Source organism: Habropoda laboriosa, unplaced genomic scaffold (genome assembly GCF_001263275.1).
Source record: "Habropoda laboriosa isolate 0110345459 unplaced genomic scaffold, ASM126327v1 scaffold9, whole genome shotgun sequence".
Lineage (NCBI taxonomy): Eukaryota > Metazoa > Arthropoda > Insecta > Hymenoptera > Apidae > Habropoda > Habropoda laboriosa.
This window is the reverse complement of record NW_017100191.1, coordinates 716324-730023: the sequence shown is the minus strand read 5'-3', so window position 1 is coordinate 730023 and position 13700 is coordinate 716324. Positions and strand designations below refer to the sequence as shown.

The 13700-nt window shown below is 43.1% G+C and overlaps 2 protein-coding genes across 2 annotated transcripts; both read left to right on the top strand.

Annotated features, from left to right (window-relative positions):
- Positions 1–639: 639 nt before the first annotated feature.
- On the top strand, positions 640–6199 carry LOC108580225. Its single transcript, XM_017943935.1, has 3 exons — positions 640–810; positions 4058–4135; positions 5291–6199. The coding sequence occupies exons 1-3, from the start codon at positions 640–642 to the stop codon at positions 6197–6199; spliced, it is 1158 nt and encodes a 385-aa protein (XP_017799424.1).
- Positions 6200–7670: 1471 nt separating this feature from the next.
- LOC108570086 (protein jagged-1-like) lies at positions 7671–11610 on the top strand. Its single transcript, XM_017931875.1, has 7 exons — positions 7671–7807; positions 8425–8528; positions 8655–8811; positions 9885–10007; positions 10454–10584; positions 10908–11184; positions 11274–11610. The coding sequence occupies exons 1-7, from the start codon at positions 7671–7673 to the stop codon at positions 11608–11610; spliced, it is 1266 nt and encodes a 421-aa protein (XP_017787364.1).
- Positions 11611–13700: the final 2090 nt, after the last annotated feature.

The following is a 13700-nucleotide window of genomic DNA, read 5'->3' as shown; positions in this document are numbered from 1 at the left end:
CAAAAAGATGAAATTTTTAGGACTATTTTTTGAAAGGCCAGAAAGTTGAAGTTTGTCAGTTCAATTTTTGCAAGAATGGTCGGTAGAACCGTAAGAATTTTTAGCGGGCCAGTGGAACGAAATTCGTCTATCTCCAGAAGAAAGAGAAACAAAAATTATAGGAGAATACTAAAGACAGAAGTAATGTTTGCACGAATGGTCGGTATAATCGCAACTCTTTCCGCAGTTTGGCCTACTTCTCCGCGAGCGAAATAATTCGGGCAGAAGGACGGTGATACAGCGTGGTCGACCATATGCCAAGGGACGGTTCCAGCCCACGGATAATTACAAGGGATGCTACGCTGCCTTTAGGGGGTAGGGGCGAGCTAAAATTGAATGGTGGGGCGCGTGGCTACATAAGGAACGTACCGACCTCCGAAGGGTCGCAGTCGGCTCGAAATTTCGGAGGTATCGGAACCTAAGTCCCTGCTCGTTGCCCTCGAACAACACGCTACACTCTTATCCATTCGCTTCTTTACACAAGTGAGGATTTAACTGTTTACATCACCAATTCAGTGCTTCTTCCCCACCAAAGAATAACAGTGAACATTTGAAAGAAAGTGAACACAGTGAGTGTGTAAGTGCGATTTTTCATTGAACATGGAGATTTCGTGGTTCCTGTTTGTCACCTGGTGCCTCACGATGGTAACTGGATTCGATCTTGGACCGTTTGTCAGAATCGCTCAGTGCAGATCTCAATGTCTGAGAAAGCACACTTCCGATGGGAATTGTGATTGGTACTCTGGACATCAACAAACTACATGCAGCATGGTAATTCAAAGTTCACGTATTCATTTAACATTCTGAAGTGTCCAAGCTTCGACAAGAATCTCTGTTTAATCGTCGACCCTGAGAGAACAATGAAATTTCAAAAGTTTACGAAACTCCGGAAACTTCAGAATTCCCTAATTTCAAACGCACAAAACGTCCCTCCACTTCCCTCGTCTCAAATAGAACCGGCTGTTACTCGTCACGAAATATACATGCTCCTCGTACAGCCAAACACGAGGCCTCCAACTTTAACGTGACCCTCTTTCCCAGTCACCCAGAATCTCCCTTCTCAAGACGCTCAGCATCACGTCCCGCCTCGAGAATTCCCCCCAAAATGTCAACAGCTATCTTCCTGGCTCCGGTCTTTCGGGCAAACAATAAACAATCCGCGACGGTGTCACGGAAATATCCCGGAAAAATTCCTCGGGGCGAAATCACGCGCTCTAGGTGAGACGCGATTCGATCGTCCGGAAATCTGATAGGGCCTACGTGACGATAAATCTTGCATGTCGGTTTTATGGGGCGCCGTGGAAAATCATGGTGGTCCCTGCTAGCCGAGCCCACCCCTCCCTAGACGGACACGTCGCAGATGGACAGATGGGAATCACGATTAACTCACGCACAATGCGTGCAGAGAACGCGTGTGCGCACGGGGCGTTGCTCATTTGGTGTATAGAGGGTGTCCATTAATTTCAGGGAAATCGATGCCATCTCGCTCTCCCGTACACCCACGGATCGAGGCGGAGCTTGTATTTGCGTGTGAATATTATCGAGGATGAATAGCGAGGATTTTTCAGAGACTAACTTAATATATTCAAGATCGATGAAATGAAAATTTTCGTAGAACAAAGTATGGATAGAATCTTTTTGCAAGCTTCGTCAAATGAAAGAAGGTTCAAAGAAACGCGATACTGACATAGATTATTATTAAGAAATTTACAAGGTCTGCTTTCCGAGATGATAAGGGTGAAATAGGGCTAACGATGATCCATTGAAATTTATGCTCGGGAAAGGACTACAATTTTTGCGAACTTCGTCAGATGAGAAAAGCCACTATTAGGTCATCGCATAAGTCATTTTAGAAGCGCAATTTCAATAAAAAATAATAGTATTTACACATACTATTAATCGATTTAAGCCTTTCAATCCTCTTCTAAAAAAAATTCTTATCTTTTGAATTAAAAAACTGATCGAATGTTAACTTCAAGTGATCTGTATTTTTGAAGTCTCTACCACTTAAAAAGTTTTCTAGTAATCCAGTAATCAGGAGAATATGGTGGATGTAGAAATTAATTTCCAGTTAAATTGTTTAATTTTTCGTATTATTGTTTTTGATGTGTACAGTCGGAAAAAAAGTTCATCGAACCAAGATCAGAAGCGACATTACTTATAGGTTCAAAGAAACGCAGAATTTTATTCAAAGCTGCTGGAAAATTATTCTTAAAAAAGCCGCCTATGATCTGCTTTTCGAGATGATAAGGGGGAAATGGGGTTGACGATGATCCATTGAAATTTATGCACGGGGAAAAGAGTCTTCGAGGCTCGTTTCCACAGGACACATTAGAATAACGATTCTCGGAGGAGGCGGACGCGCGGAGGTGGCTTAACGAAGGTCGCGCGCTCATGGAACCCCCTTGGAGAGAGTTACGCCCGGATAATGACGATTATTCCTGCGTGGGGAATCGCTTGCGCTCGCTTTGAACCGCCCTTTTCGTGAACGATAATTGTTTTACTCCGGACAATCGGCCGTGAAGGGGAAAGCCGGGTGATCGACCGATTGGAAACGAGGGGACAGCGTTTTAAATTGCCGTCAGGTTGAACTCGACGCTCCGAAACGTTGTTGCGGCTTCCCCTTCGACACTTTGATGTTCCTGATACTCGTGGCGGAAAGTTTTTTTCCTCTCAAAATTCCGTTCGAGCGGAAAATTTCACAGGCTGACATGCGCCAAACTTTTATCCCGCGCGTCGAATATTAGACGGTATGGGTGAAGAGAGATCGATCGTAGTCTTAGGAAAAAGCATTAAGAACGATGAAAGATTACGTTTGGCGATACCGCCTAATTGTGTCAGATTTAATCAATCTCGAATTTCAACGATGCTCATCGCCGAACGATTCTTCAAGGTGGAAACGTCAAAGGCGTCCGATCGTTCCGTCAAATTTCATCGAATGCGACGATGATCGGGGTGTTATCGAGTTACGATCACCCGTGAGGGGTCGTAAAAACCGCGTTGGCCCCCTCGCCGGAGGGGGGAAATCAATGACCGTTCCGTCGTAAAGTGAAATAAACGGGATAAAAGGGACGCCTCTATCGATTCATCCTGCCTTTCAATTTACCGAACGACCAACGACGACGAAACAATCCACTTTCGTACATACATACATACATACCGGTAGGAGCCCTAATACCCCATCTGCAATATTCCTCTCTGCAATTTCATTCTTTTCCCAACCGCACGACCGTCACGTTTACCCGAAACGAAGTAAAAACTGACAAAGGGAAGAAAAGAGGGGGGAATGGTCGTACCTCCGAGACGGGGAATTATCGCAAAGCTGTCGGATGCTGGATGCTGATGTTGCTTTTTTTCGAGGCGTCATTAGCGCGAAAGGGAGGACCTACGGCGTTTCTACGAAGCAGCCGGACTTAGAAGGAACGCATCGTGATGAAGGATAATCGGGGAGGAAAAGAGGGGTCTCTTTCTCCGAGAGAGAAGTAAAGAGAAACGAAGAAAAAAGAGAAAAAAAGGAGAGAATCTGAAAACAGGGCTCCACGAGAGACGGTACCCCAATAAATATGAAGACAACAACGACGGTGCCTGTTATGCCTGAAACAGGTTGGAGCTAATTCGGCCCCCCTCTACCCCCTCCCCACTCCACTCCCTCTCCTCCGTCTCCTTTTTTCTCCTGTTCGTGGCTGCGTGCACCCTCTTACTCCTTCGGTCCTCTCTTCGTGGCCGCTTAAATCGCCCGATTCAACGGTCCAGCCGATGGTTCTTATTCTCCCTTTGCCCTCTCCGCGCGCGCGCGCTTCACCCCCCTTTATCCCCTTTACCGCCGTTCGCGCACCGTCGTCCTTTTTACCCGTGCGTGCAAGAGCTTTTTGTTCGACGCTGAAGCACACCCTCTCTCTCTCTCTCTCTCTCTCTCTCTCTGTCCATGCCACGCTTCTTTTTCACGTGTGTTTTATTTCTCTCTCTCGTTTTTCTTCTCTCCCTTTTTCTTATTTTCTCTCTGTGTTCTGCGTTACAGTGCTGGCAGTACTGCGAGGCCCTCGAGAACCGGTGGGAGAAGACGAGAACCATTTGCGAGGGCGACCAGTATCTACATGTAAGTAAATTTACGGGTGAAGCGGCTCTTTTCGGAATTAGGGGAGGGTTGTGTACCATGGGGAAAGAGAATTTTTCGATATACTTGTTCCCCCGATGGGGAACACACGGGGAACTTGTGTAGCGGAGAGAATTGTGACGTATCTTGTTAGCGAGATTGTATAAAAAATACGTACAATGTTTCGTTTAAGAATTGAGTTTGAGGAAGGCTAGATTTTTTGTTTTTTCATTTAATATATAGAGTGAGGCAGAATGCGCGGTACAAGGGGACATAGGATGGTTCTACGTGTAAAAATAAATAAAATATATTGTTCGTTTGAAGCCTCTATTTCGAAAAAGTCAAGTTTAAATATTTGAGCATGCGCGCTTCGTGTTTGTACTAAGGAACAGTGGCAATGCTGTGATAAGGACTGATAATACGTTTCTTCATGATTTTATCGCTTTACGTCTTTCAATTCAATTTCCTCGAAAAACTAAGCTTCTTACGAAAAAATGTTATTCTTCATTTTCGGTTGATTTTCACATGTAGATTCCCGGTTGCATATCTTTACGTGTCAAGAATTTCTCCGATTTCTAAACTTTCCTCTTTAAATCTCCGCCCAGAATTCGAGCGTATCGAAACGGCGGAAAATTCGGGTAGATGAAGCGTGAGGGAAACCTCTTGCGCGGGAGGTTAACTTTAAAGAAAGCTACAAGAAGAAACGAGAGAAAAGGAACCCTCCGATAAAGAGTCTGGGAAAATCCTTGGAAACGGCTACCTGTCGATTTTCACAGAAGGTCAAAGCTTGCTTTCGTTCGAATTTAAACTGTCTGTGTATCTAGCTGCATGTAGATAGGAATCTTTTTCAAATATTTGGGGAACGGTCGACTACCATGTTACGAGGGGGAGACTCCTCGAAATCCCTGTGGACGATTTCTGCTAGATAAAAAGAATGTCTCTGTTAGGTAGATCGTTAATTATTGCCCCTCTAATGCACTTTTTCAAGGACTGATCCTTGAAACAGATAAACTCTGATCGAATCTGTCGAGACTCCCTATTGAAAGAAAAGAATGAAAATTGTTTCACTCATGTGTACACGAATTTCTCTCCGCATAAAATCTCTTTCTGAAGGAAAAAAGAAGGTAAAGTAAAACTAACGACAAATATACTTTTCAGTGTCCAGCATGTCAGACTGCCTGTAACTACAGAAAAATCCGAGTCGAAGAAAAGTATCTGCCATCCATGTTACCAGCACCAAAGAAGGCGCCCATCGATCTAGACAAATTCGACGTGGCAGTGGTAATGCGTAAACTGTACAAACAATGGAGAGTATCGGGATACTATTCGGGAGAGCGTACACCAAACCTGAGACCAGATACCTGGATCATCGTCGCCATGGAGGACGGCGTGAAGCATTACAGCTGGCAAGAATGGGTTCCAAAGCTGGAGTCCCTGAAAGAAGGTCCTCTATACGAAGCAAGTGTCTCCTGGAAAGACGTACAAACCCAACTTCAAAAGCAGAAAGCCTTGGAGCAAGTCAGATTCAACAACAGAGTGAAGCAGTTCTTCCTGGAAAAATATGGAGAAAAGGTGTTAGCCGAGTGGAGAAGTCAAGAGGACTCTCAGATCTCCGATGAAATATTCAGAAGGTTCTTCTTCAGGAGGAAGGACGATCGTTCCGATGATTTCGAAGCTGACAATACACCTTCGACGAGTAATACATACAACGACAGGATCGACAAGGATCACTTAGGTAACAAGGAATCGTACGTGGTGTCGTGGGAGCCAGAGACTGGTGGTCTGATGGGAAATCAAGTGACAGATTCAAATACCGCGCAGATTTCTCTGCTCCCTGGAACGAAGTACCTCGTCAGAATCGCTTCAAACGACGGACCTGGAAGTTTTCCCATCGAGGTGGACACCAGGCCTAATTCCGTGCAGGCTAAGAGGATAGAGAGAACCCTCGAGGACCTGTATCCTTGGGACGTCTACGCTGCCTGCGGTTGTGCTGTTCTTTTGCTGATCGTTCTCCTTCTGGCGAAGGTCTGCAGAAAGGGTAAAAGCATAGAGGCCGAGGAAGTCTGAGGATGACTGTTTTTTGCTCAGAGGATGGACGGAAGGTTGATGAAGAATCGTCGTGGACGATGACAAACTCAGGGATACGTTCGCTCTGACAGGAGAGAGGATCCTTCTGATGGAGTTGAAAAAAAGGACGAGAAGGAGGAGGAGGAGTAGGAGGAAGGATTACGATTGCCGGTTTGTTACGTCCATTTGTGAAAGGATAATCGGATGTGTCGCTGGTGATTTTACACTCGGGGAACTCTCCTATATACGGAGATGTAAATTTCACGTCTGTGTAGAGATGTAAACGATCGATAGAGAATATTTTGTAAGGTGTGTACATGTCTAGTGGCAACTCTGTAAATGTTTGAACGAAAAATGTACAAAGTATCTAGCTAAGAGTTATACATAAATAAGACTAGGTAGCTGAAGAATGTACAGATTCTCGAATATTTTTACATTGTAATAGAAAACAACACTGTTTAGATAAACTCCTTGCTCAACGCGCAACGAACAGACTGTTTAAAGAGTTCCTATCATCGAGAAAAGAAGAACGGCGCCGTGCTCTGTATTTATTTGTAAATAGAAGCTTGTACATAGTCCCTTGAAAAAAATATGAATAAACTACCACTGATAAGCACATTTTCCCCCGTTTCTCATCAAAACAAATCCCACATCTATAACCCATATTTTTCCTAAAATCGCGCGGTTCACCGATACTCCGACATTTTTATTTCGCTGGTAAGCGCCTTACGTTTAATCTCGCCATCGTGCACAGCCAGAAATCCCCCTTTGTACAGGTCCCACCTCCTTGTCTCTGGATAAAAATCCACTGACGAGGGTTCCTAGGTTTTTTTCATTGAATCTAGAAAGGGTCTAGGCCCGTATCGAATGGATTTACACGAGATTATAGAGGGGGAGAATCCTTTGGACAACGCCAACTGCGAACGGTTTCTTCGAATACGTGGAAAAAAGAAGCGATTCCCGTTACATTTAGAGGATTCCCCTCCTTTTGACAAGGCGGCCGTGATCCCGGCTAAAAAAAATTTCACATTCACCTTACGAAGGTAAGGCGAGAGAACGAAAGAACTGTTATTATTCGTGGCGAAGAAGCTCGATGGATGTACCGAAATTCCATCGTGGCTCGCGTGAAAGTTCGAGGAACGTCCATTTCCTTTCCGTGGCCGTGGCGAACGCGCGAGCTCGAACAGAGAGGAATGGCTCCTCCATGGCGGCGAAGAGGTGCATTGAACTTTCCCGAGCGAATAATAAACTCGTCGTGAGCCGACGAAAAAAGTCAACGGGGAGAGCTCTGAGGCTGTTTGTGTGTACGGCGCACGTACTTACGTACACGCGTACAAAAGCGGCGTTCGCTCGCGCCACAGCCGGCCAGTTACGATGAAAAAGTGTGCCGTGACCTCGAACAAGGTCCCGTTATCCAAGCCGAAGCCTTGGACGCGGTCGTCCTCAGTCTTGACTCGGAAGTCAAGCAAAGATGATACTGCTGCTCGCCTGTCTCAGCCTCCTGATCGGTCCCGGTGAGCTGGGCACACTGAAAGATGGCCCATCGGTTGGTTACGCCGCTGTTTTCGGCCTTGGTGCGCTGCCATTTGGATTCACCGCTGGTCCAAGGTACTCTGGGTAATTATTATCTCGTCTGATTGACTTGCTCCTCTAACGAGGATTCTTCGGAGACTTTTTCGAATCGTGTTTAACCCTTTGACGAAGCGAGAGATGCAAAGTTGTAATTTGGGGTTCCGATGTGTCGTAATTTCCTACGATTCATGTATATACGAACATTTTTTAATCACCTGCCAGTTAACGTTAATGTTAAATCTGCTGCTAATTCTTCGTAGATTTGAAATTTACGCTGTGGAGGACTCGATTGATTTGAATGATAAAAAATTGGGAAAATTTCTGGGAATGCACAGTGATTCGAAATTTTCGTCTGGTAATGCACGCACTTGTAACGAGATTTCGTTTTAAACAGTTAGAAGATAATAATTATGGAAAATAATACACGGCTCGTAATTATCGGGGATCAGATTGTGTTGCAACAGGCTCACGTCACATGGCCAGCGCAACGTCGCTCTAATTGCTGTCGATGTTTATCTTACAATTATGTTCCGTTCCACTGTTCTACATATTTTAATTGAAACTGGGCCCCTTTCCTTTCTTAAATCACTCGAGCATTAACATAATAACCATGTACATCGTTATAAGCTGCAATTTATCTATACCTGGTTTAGGTACGTTCCAAAATGGAAGAAGCAAGCCTGCGAGATACCGGCCTCTCAGCATCCTAATTCCCATTACGTCTGCGACGAAGCTGGAGAAGTGAAATGCTTACCAGGTAAAAAAGAAAAGAAAAGAACTGAAGGGATTCATCCTGCAGACATGGCGCAGAAAAGTACAATAAAAAGGCGAACTGGTATGGAGATTCCTCTTTCTATAGCTGGTGTCTTTTTATTTGATTTAGGATGGACCGGAGATTTGTGCGACGTGCCAATCTGTCGGAAGGGGTGCGACCCTCTTCAGGGTTACTGCCGCCGACCCAGTGAATGTCGTTGTAAATTGGGCTTCTATGGCGAACTGTGTGACAAGTGTGTTGCCTTACCAGGATGTCAGCATGGCAGGTAACCTCTCGTTGCCTTTCTCACATATACATACTGCCGTTCAGAAGTATTCGGACAGCTATCATGTTCGTACAGAAAGTGTTATATGATTTAAAGTACATTTCATTGGGATGTTCGTGTTTTTCTCGCAAGTGGTAGATTTGTGAGAAAAATAGAAAGGGGCAAAATTTCGTTATTTTTTATGCACAAGACAATGGCTTGAATAGATTTTCCAAACTTGCAATCGTTTTTGTGTAATGACAATACTACGAATTTTTTTTCATTGATAGCTATAATTATTTTCTATATTATACGAAAGTGACTCAATTTCGTGACAATGTTCGGTGTGGCGTAATCAGTAACTTATTTTTATGATTGTACCTTAAATGGAAATTTAGAAGTTTTATCGTATGTGCTCGTCACACTTCGAAATTCCGGACTGAATCATTTTTTTCAGGATCTTAATAATTTTGTAATGACTGATTATGTTTGCTTCACATTCAATAAGATTCTTAATACTTGTGTATTTCTCTAGCAGTTCTTATGTCATGTCACCTATGAAACAAGTGAATATTCGTTATTCGTTCTGCTAAAGAAAACTTCAAATTAAATTATTTAGCCCGAAAATAAAAATAATAAGATGAAAAATATATTCACGAAATAAATTAGGGAAAATCAAAAACACAACCCCTTCGTACTCGTCGAATGAAAAAGTACAGAATGCTCTATTTAAAAAGAAAAAAAGACTTCAAGTAAAATTATCTATTCTTTGAATCTGTCAAATCGAATATAATAAGATGAGAAATATATTCGAAGAAGATATTCACGAAATAAATTGGGATAAAACAGAAACACGAGCACAACTTCAGTTTTCAATTCCCCAAAGAATATACATATGATATTCGACAAATGATACGGTTACCAATAACCGCTGAAATCCCTTTGCTTAATGATACCCAACCGTGAATCGGATACCGATTTCACCGTGGCCAATGGCAAACCTAACTTCCGTGTAATGCGAAACGCTCGTTTCCTCAGGAGAAACAATTCCATACGGTAACATGCACACTGACCAAATGGATTTTCGCTTTCAGTTGTAACGTGAGCTTCGAATGCTCCTGCGATCCAGGATGGAAAGGCATGTTCTGTTCAGAACCGATCTGCGCATCTGATTGTCTACCGAGCCAGGGATACTGCGAGAAACCCGGCGAGTGCAGGTAAAGCGCGACTCAACGTAATGGCTGAGTAATGAGCGGTTATCAGTGCCGGTAGCGCAGGATCGAAGCAATGAAACCGGCCGTTTGCTCGATACCCTCGTCCTATTAACGTTCATGCCTGATAATTCGGTGGGGGGAGAGAAACATGGAAGCTGTAACACTATTTACTATAGCTTTTCCGTGAATTTACCGCGTTCTCTGAAATTGCAAGAAGAATTTTTCAAATTCTATTTATACCTCTGAAAGCCACCACTGTTCCAAATAAGTAAATATTACAAAGAAACATGGAAGCTGTAATACTATTTACTATAGCTTTTCCGTGAAATTACAGCGTTTTCTGAAATTGCAAGAAAAATTTTTCAAATTATATTTACACCTCCGAAAGCTACCACCGTTCCAAATAAGTAAATATCACAAAATGCTTGAAACAATGTTCCGTTTTCTAGATGCCGACTGGGTTGGCAGGGTCCAAGGTGTAAACAGTGTGCAGTTTTGCCAGGATGTGTGCACGGATCGTGTCAAGGACCTCTCGAGTGTCGTTGCGAGCCAGGCTGGACTGGACTTCTCTGTCAAACGCGTAAGTTCATCCTAGGAGCAATATTCCTCTGATCTTCCTCTACATCAGGTGTGGCCAGCTACGCTACCTTTGGAAGCCACATTTCAGGAAGGAATATTCGAAAGAGCCATTACTTTTTTCTTCGATAACAAAACGAACAACGAGAAACTGAAGAATCAGTTCAATTTGTTAAAGTTTACCCATAATTACTTTTGGACGTTGATCAGTTTTAGTTTACCATATTTCATACATACGTTTCATTTGCATAAGAGCCGCACCACTCGCCTGCGAGAGCCGCGCTATGGCCACCCCTGCTCTACATCTTGGATATTTCTATCTTCCAGCGATTTGCTCGCAAGGATGTAGCAGAGAGCACGGCAACTGTCGTCGACCAGGTACGTGTAGGTGTCGCGTGGGCTGGACAGGTCCAAACTGCACCGAGTGTGTCTCTTATCCCGGCTGCGTTCACGGCTCGTGTAAAAAACCATGGGATTGTCGTTGCGAGCCAGGATGGGCCGGTGATCTGTGCAACGAGAAGCTGACTTACTGCGACGAGCATTCAGGAATCTGTCGCAATAACGCCACTTGCATCAGCATGACCAAGGAGGATGGCAATTACCGGTAATGCCCTTGGCAATCAACGTTGACAATGACACCGTTTACCTCGATTACAGTAACCGTGTAAGTGTAATCGTAAAATCTGTTTGTAGATGTATCTGTCCTATCGGCTACATGGGTCGTCAGTGTCAGATCAAGACAATGGTGCCGTCCACGGAATTACAACCACCGGTGCCTGCTCAGAATGAGACAGAGACGAATGTGCAGATGATTCTGTTGAAACCGGAAGTGAATGGAAATTCTCAAGTGTCGGACGAGAAGGATAAGAATAGCTTGAAGGATGAAGAACAAACGGCGGAGCCTCTTGGACCTATTGTTATTACCGATCCACCCTCTACCGTCGATCCTGCTGCTACCGTAGGGAAATGGCCGACCGAACCGCCAACGGAATCTCCAGTTACGGAGAGAGATGACGAAAACGAGACGTAAAATTGATCGAGACTGCTGTTTGACTGTTATTTATTGAATTAATTTATTTATTTAATCCAATTTCACCCCTTCGGTGGTGTGATTCGTATGAATTTTATCGTTATCGAGTGACACGTAGGATAAGCCATGTAATACCGATTTCATGTCGAAAATAAATGTAGCCATGTATATTTATAATCGATACGTTCGTTGCGAGCACTTTTACATCGACGTTCAAGAAAATCGAGAGATGCAAATTTGAAAATACGAATTCGAATTTAAATTCAAATTCGAAATATTCACATTGAAATGATACAAATTGTGCCGATCAAATAGAAATTATTCAAATTCTAATTATAAAATTGAATCCAATTAACAATATGGAAATTTGATTATTCCAACTCAATCAGTGAAATTCCCAATATTCAAATGGAACCAATCAAATTTCAATATCACAATGAAAATATTGAAATTCAATCGATTACATAAATTCAGAATATTCAAATTCAAATTGAAAAGTTAAAGTTTCGATTCAAGTTGAAAAATCGAAATGAAAAATTCAAACACATCTCGTCTGATATTCACAGAGAAAGTCTCTCGATCGCTTGAGAAACATTCTCGAAAAAGAATTTCCCGGTCACAAACGTCAGGCGAGAGATCAATCACCGAGATCCAGGATCGCATTTCGAGCGTTCGCGCGGCGGATTTTCGAGAAAGCGGCCGTCTCGCTATCTCGAAGCCAATTATTCCTTCCAGTGGCCAGGTACGATGCAAATGGCGGGTACTTAAAGTACCTCCTAAGCTTGCCCGTACTCCCTGGATACATAAACGGGGTATAAACATTCTCGTGAAACGTTACGCTCGAACGGGCACGCATTCGATGTTACACGATGCATATTCCACGTTCCTTCGTGTGCGTCGGTTCTCTCTATCGAAACACACACATTCGTCCAGATTGACTGCCCACGTAATCGACCGTCCAAGTCTCGTGTTCCTTACGTAACTAGCTGCATTTTTAACCCCATCGAACGTGCGTCACTCCAGGGAAATTCTATGCACAGAGGTAAGGCAACCAACTTCAGTTGAAGGCTACGAGCTTCAACTGGCTCGAACGATAGAAAACTTCGAGACAACAATTGCTCAACTGTTGAAACTATAAAATACACGTGAATCTAGGAAAAATGTTTAATCCCTCCTAATTAAATCGAAAATGTAATAAAAACATGGGTAATTTTATATCGGCGAGAATTAAACCGTCGTTCGACCGAAGTGCAAAACAGTTTTTCTTTTTCTTCACTGCGTTCGCCGCTGTCCAACGCGTCAATTTATGTATCTAAACCGATCCTATTGGTATTCGCGTATTACAGTTGCCTTACATCAATTACGGAATAACGTTCGTTCACGTTTTGCTCGATTGAATAACCAATCGAGGTCTGTCGATCCTGAGTCCGTGACTTAATCGACGCTTTAAAAATATGCTTTCAATTATCGTTGCATCGCCTTTCACCATCCAAAGCTGACCAATAAATATACGTATAAAATAATTCACGCATCCTCCAAGTAACTTGTAGAAATGAAAAATTCTTCTTAGAAAATTGCAACAGTTTAACCCTTTGCACTTGGAGATGATTTTGCTGTAGAAAAGGTTGCGAATCGGATCTTCGAAATTTTTTCAAACTAACGTAGGAATAAAGTATACTATTTTATTGAAATATTCAATGTGTTACGGAACGGGCCGTGTAACGGTTGAGATCGCCTTCGTTTCGGGTTGGTTAAAGGCGTAAAATTCCAGAAATGTGGGGCTTGTTTCTTGATTTTTGGCGTAGAGTCACCTGGCGTAGGTCCGCCCTATACTCTAAAAGAATTTGGAGAAATTAGGTAGCCTCAAATAAAATTTATTAATTTAATAAATAAGGTAGAAATCATGCAGGAAAAGTAAGAGACTATCTGTCGACCTTGTGCGTGTACATCGGTTTTATACTAGTTTTGGCACCTTGCTTCCGACCAATCAATGGTCAGGAAAAGGGCCTGGAGCCGAACGTCGCTTCATGGGTTTTTGTGTTTTTGGTTTATAATTATAAAGGTGTTTGGTAATGATAGTAATAATATCT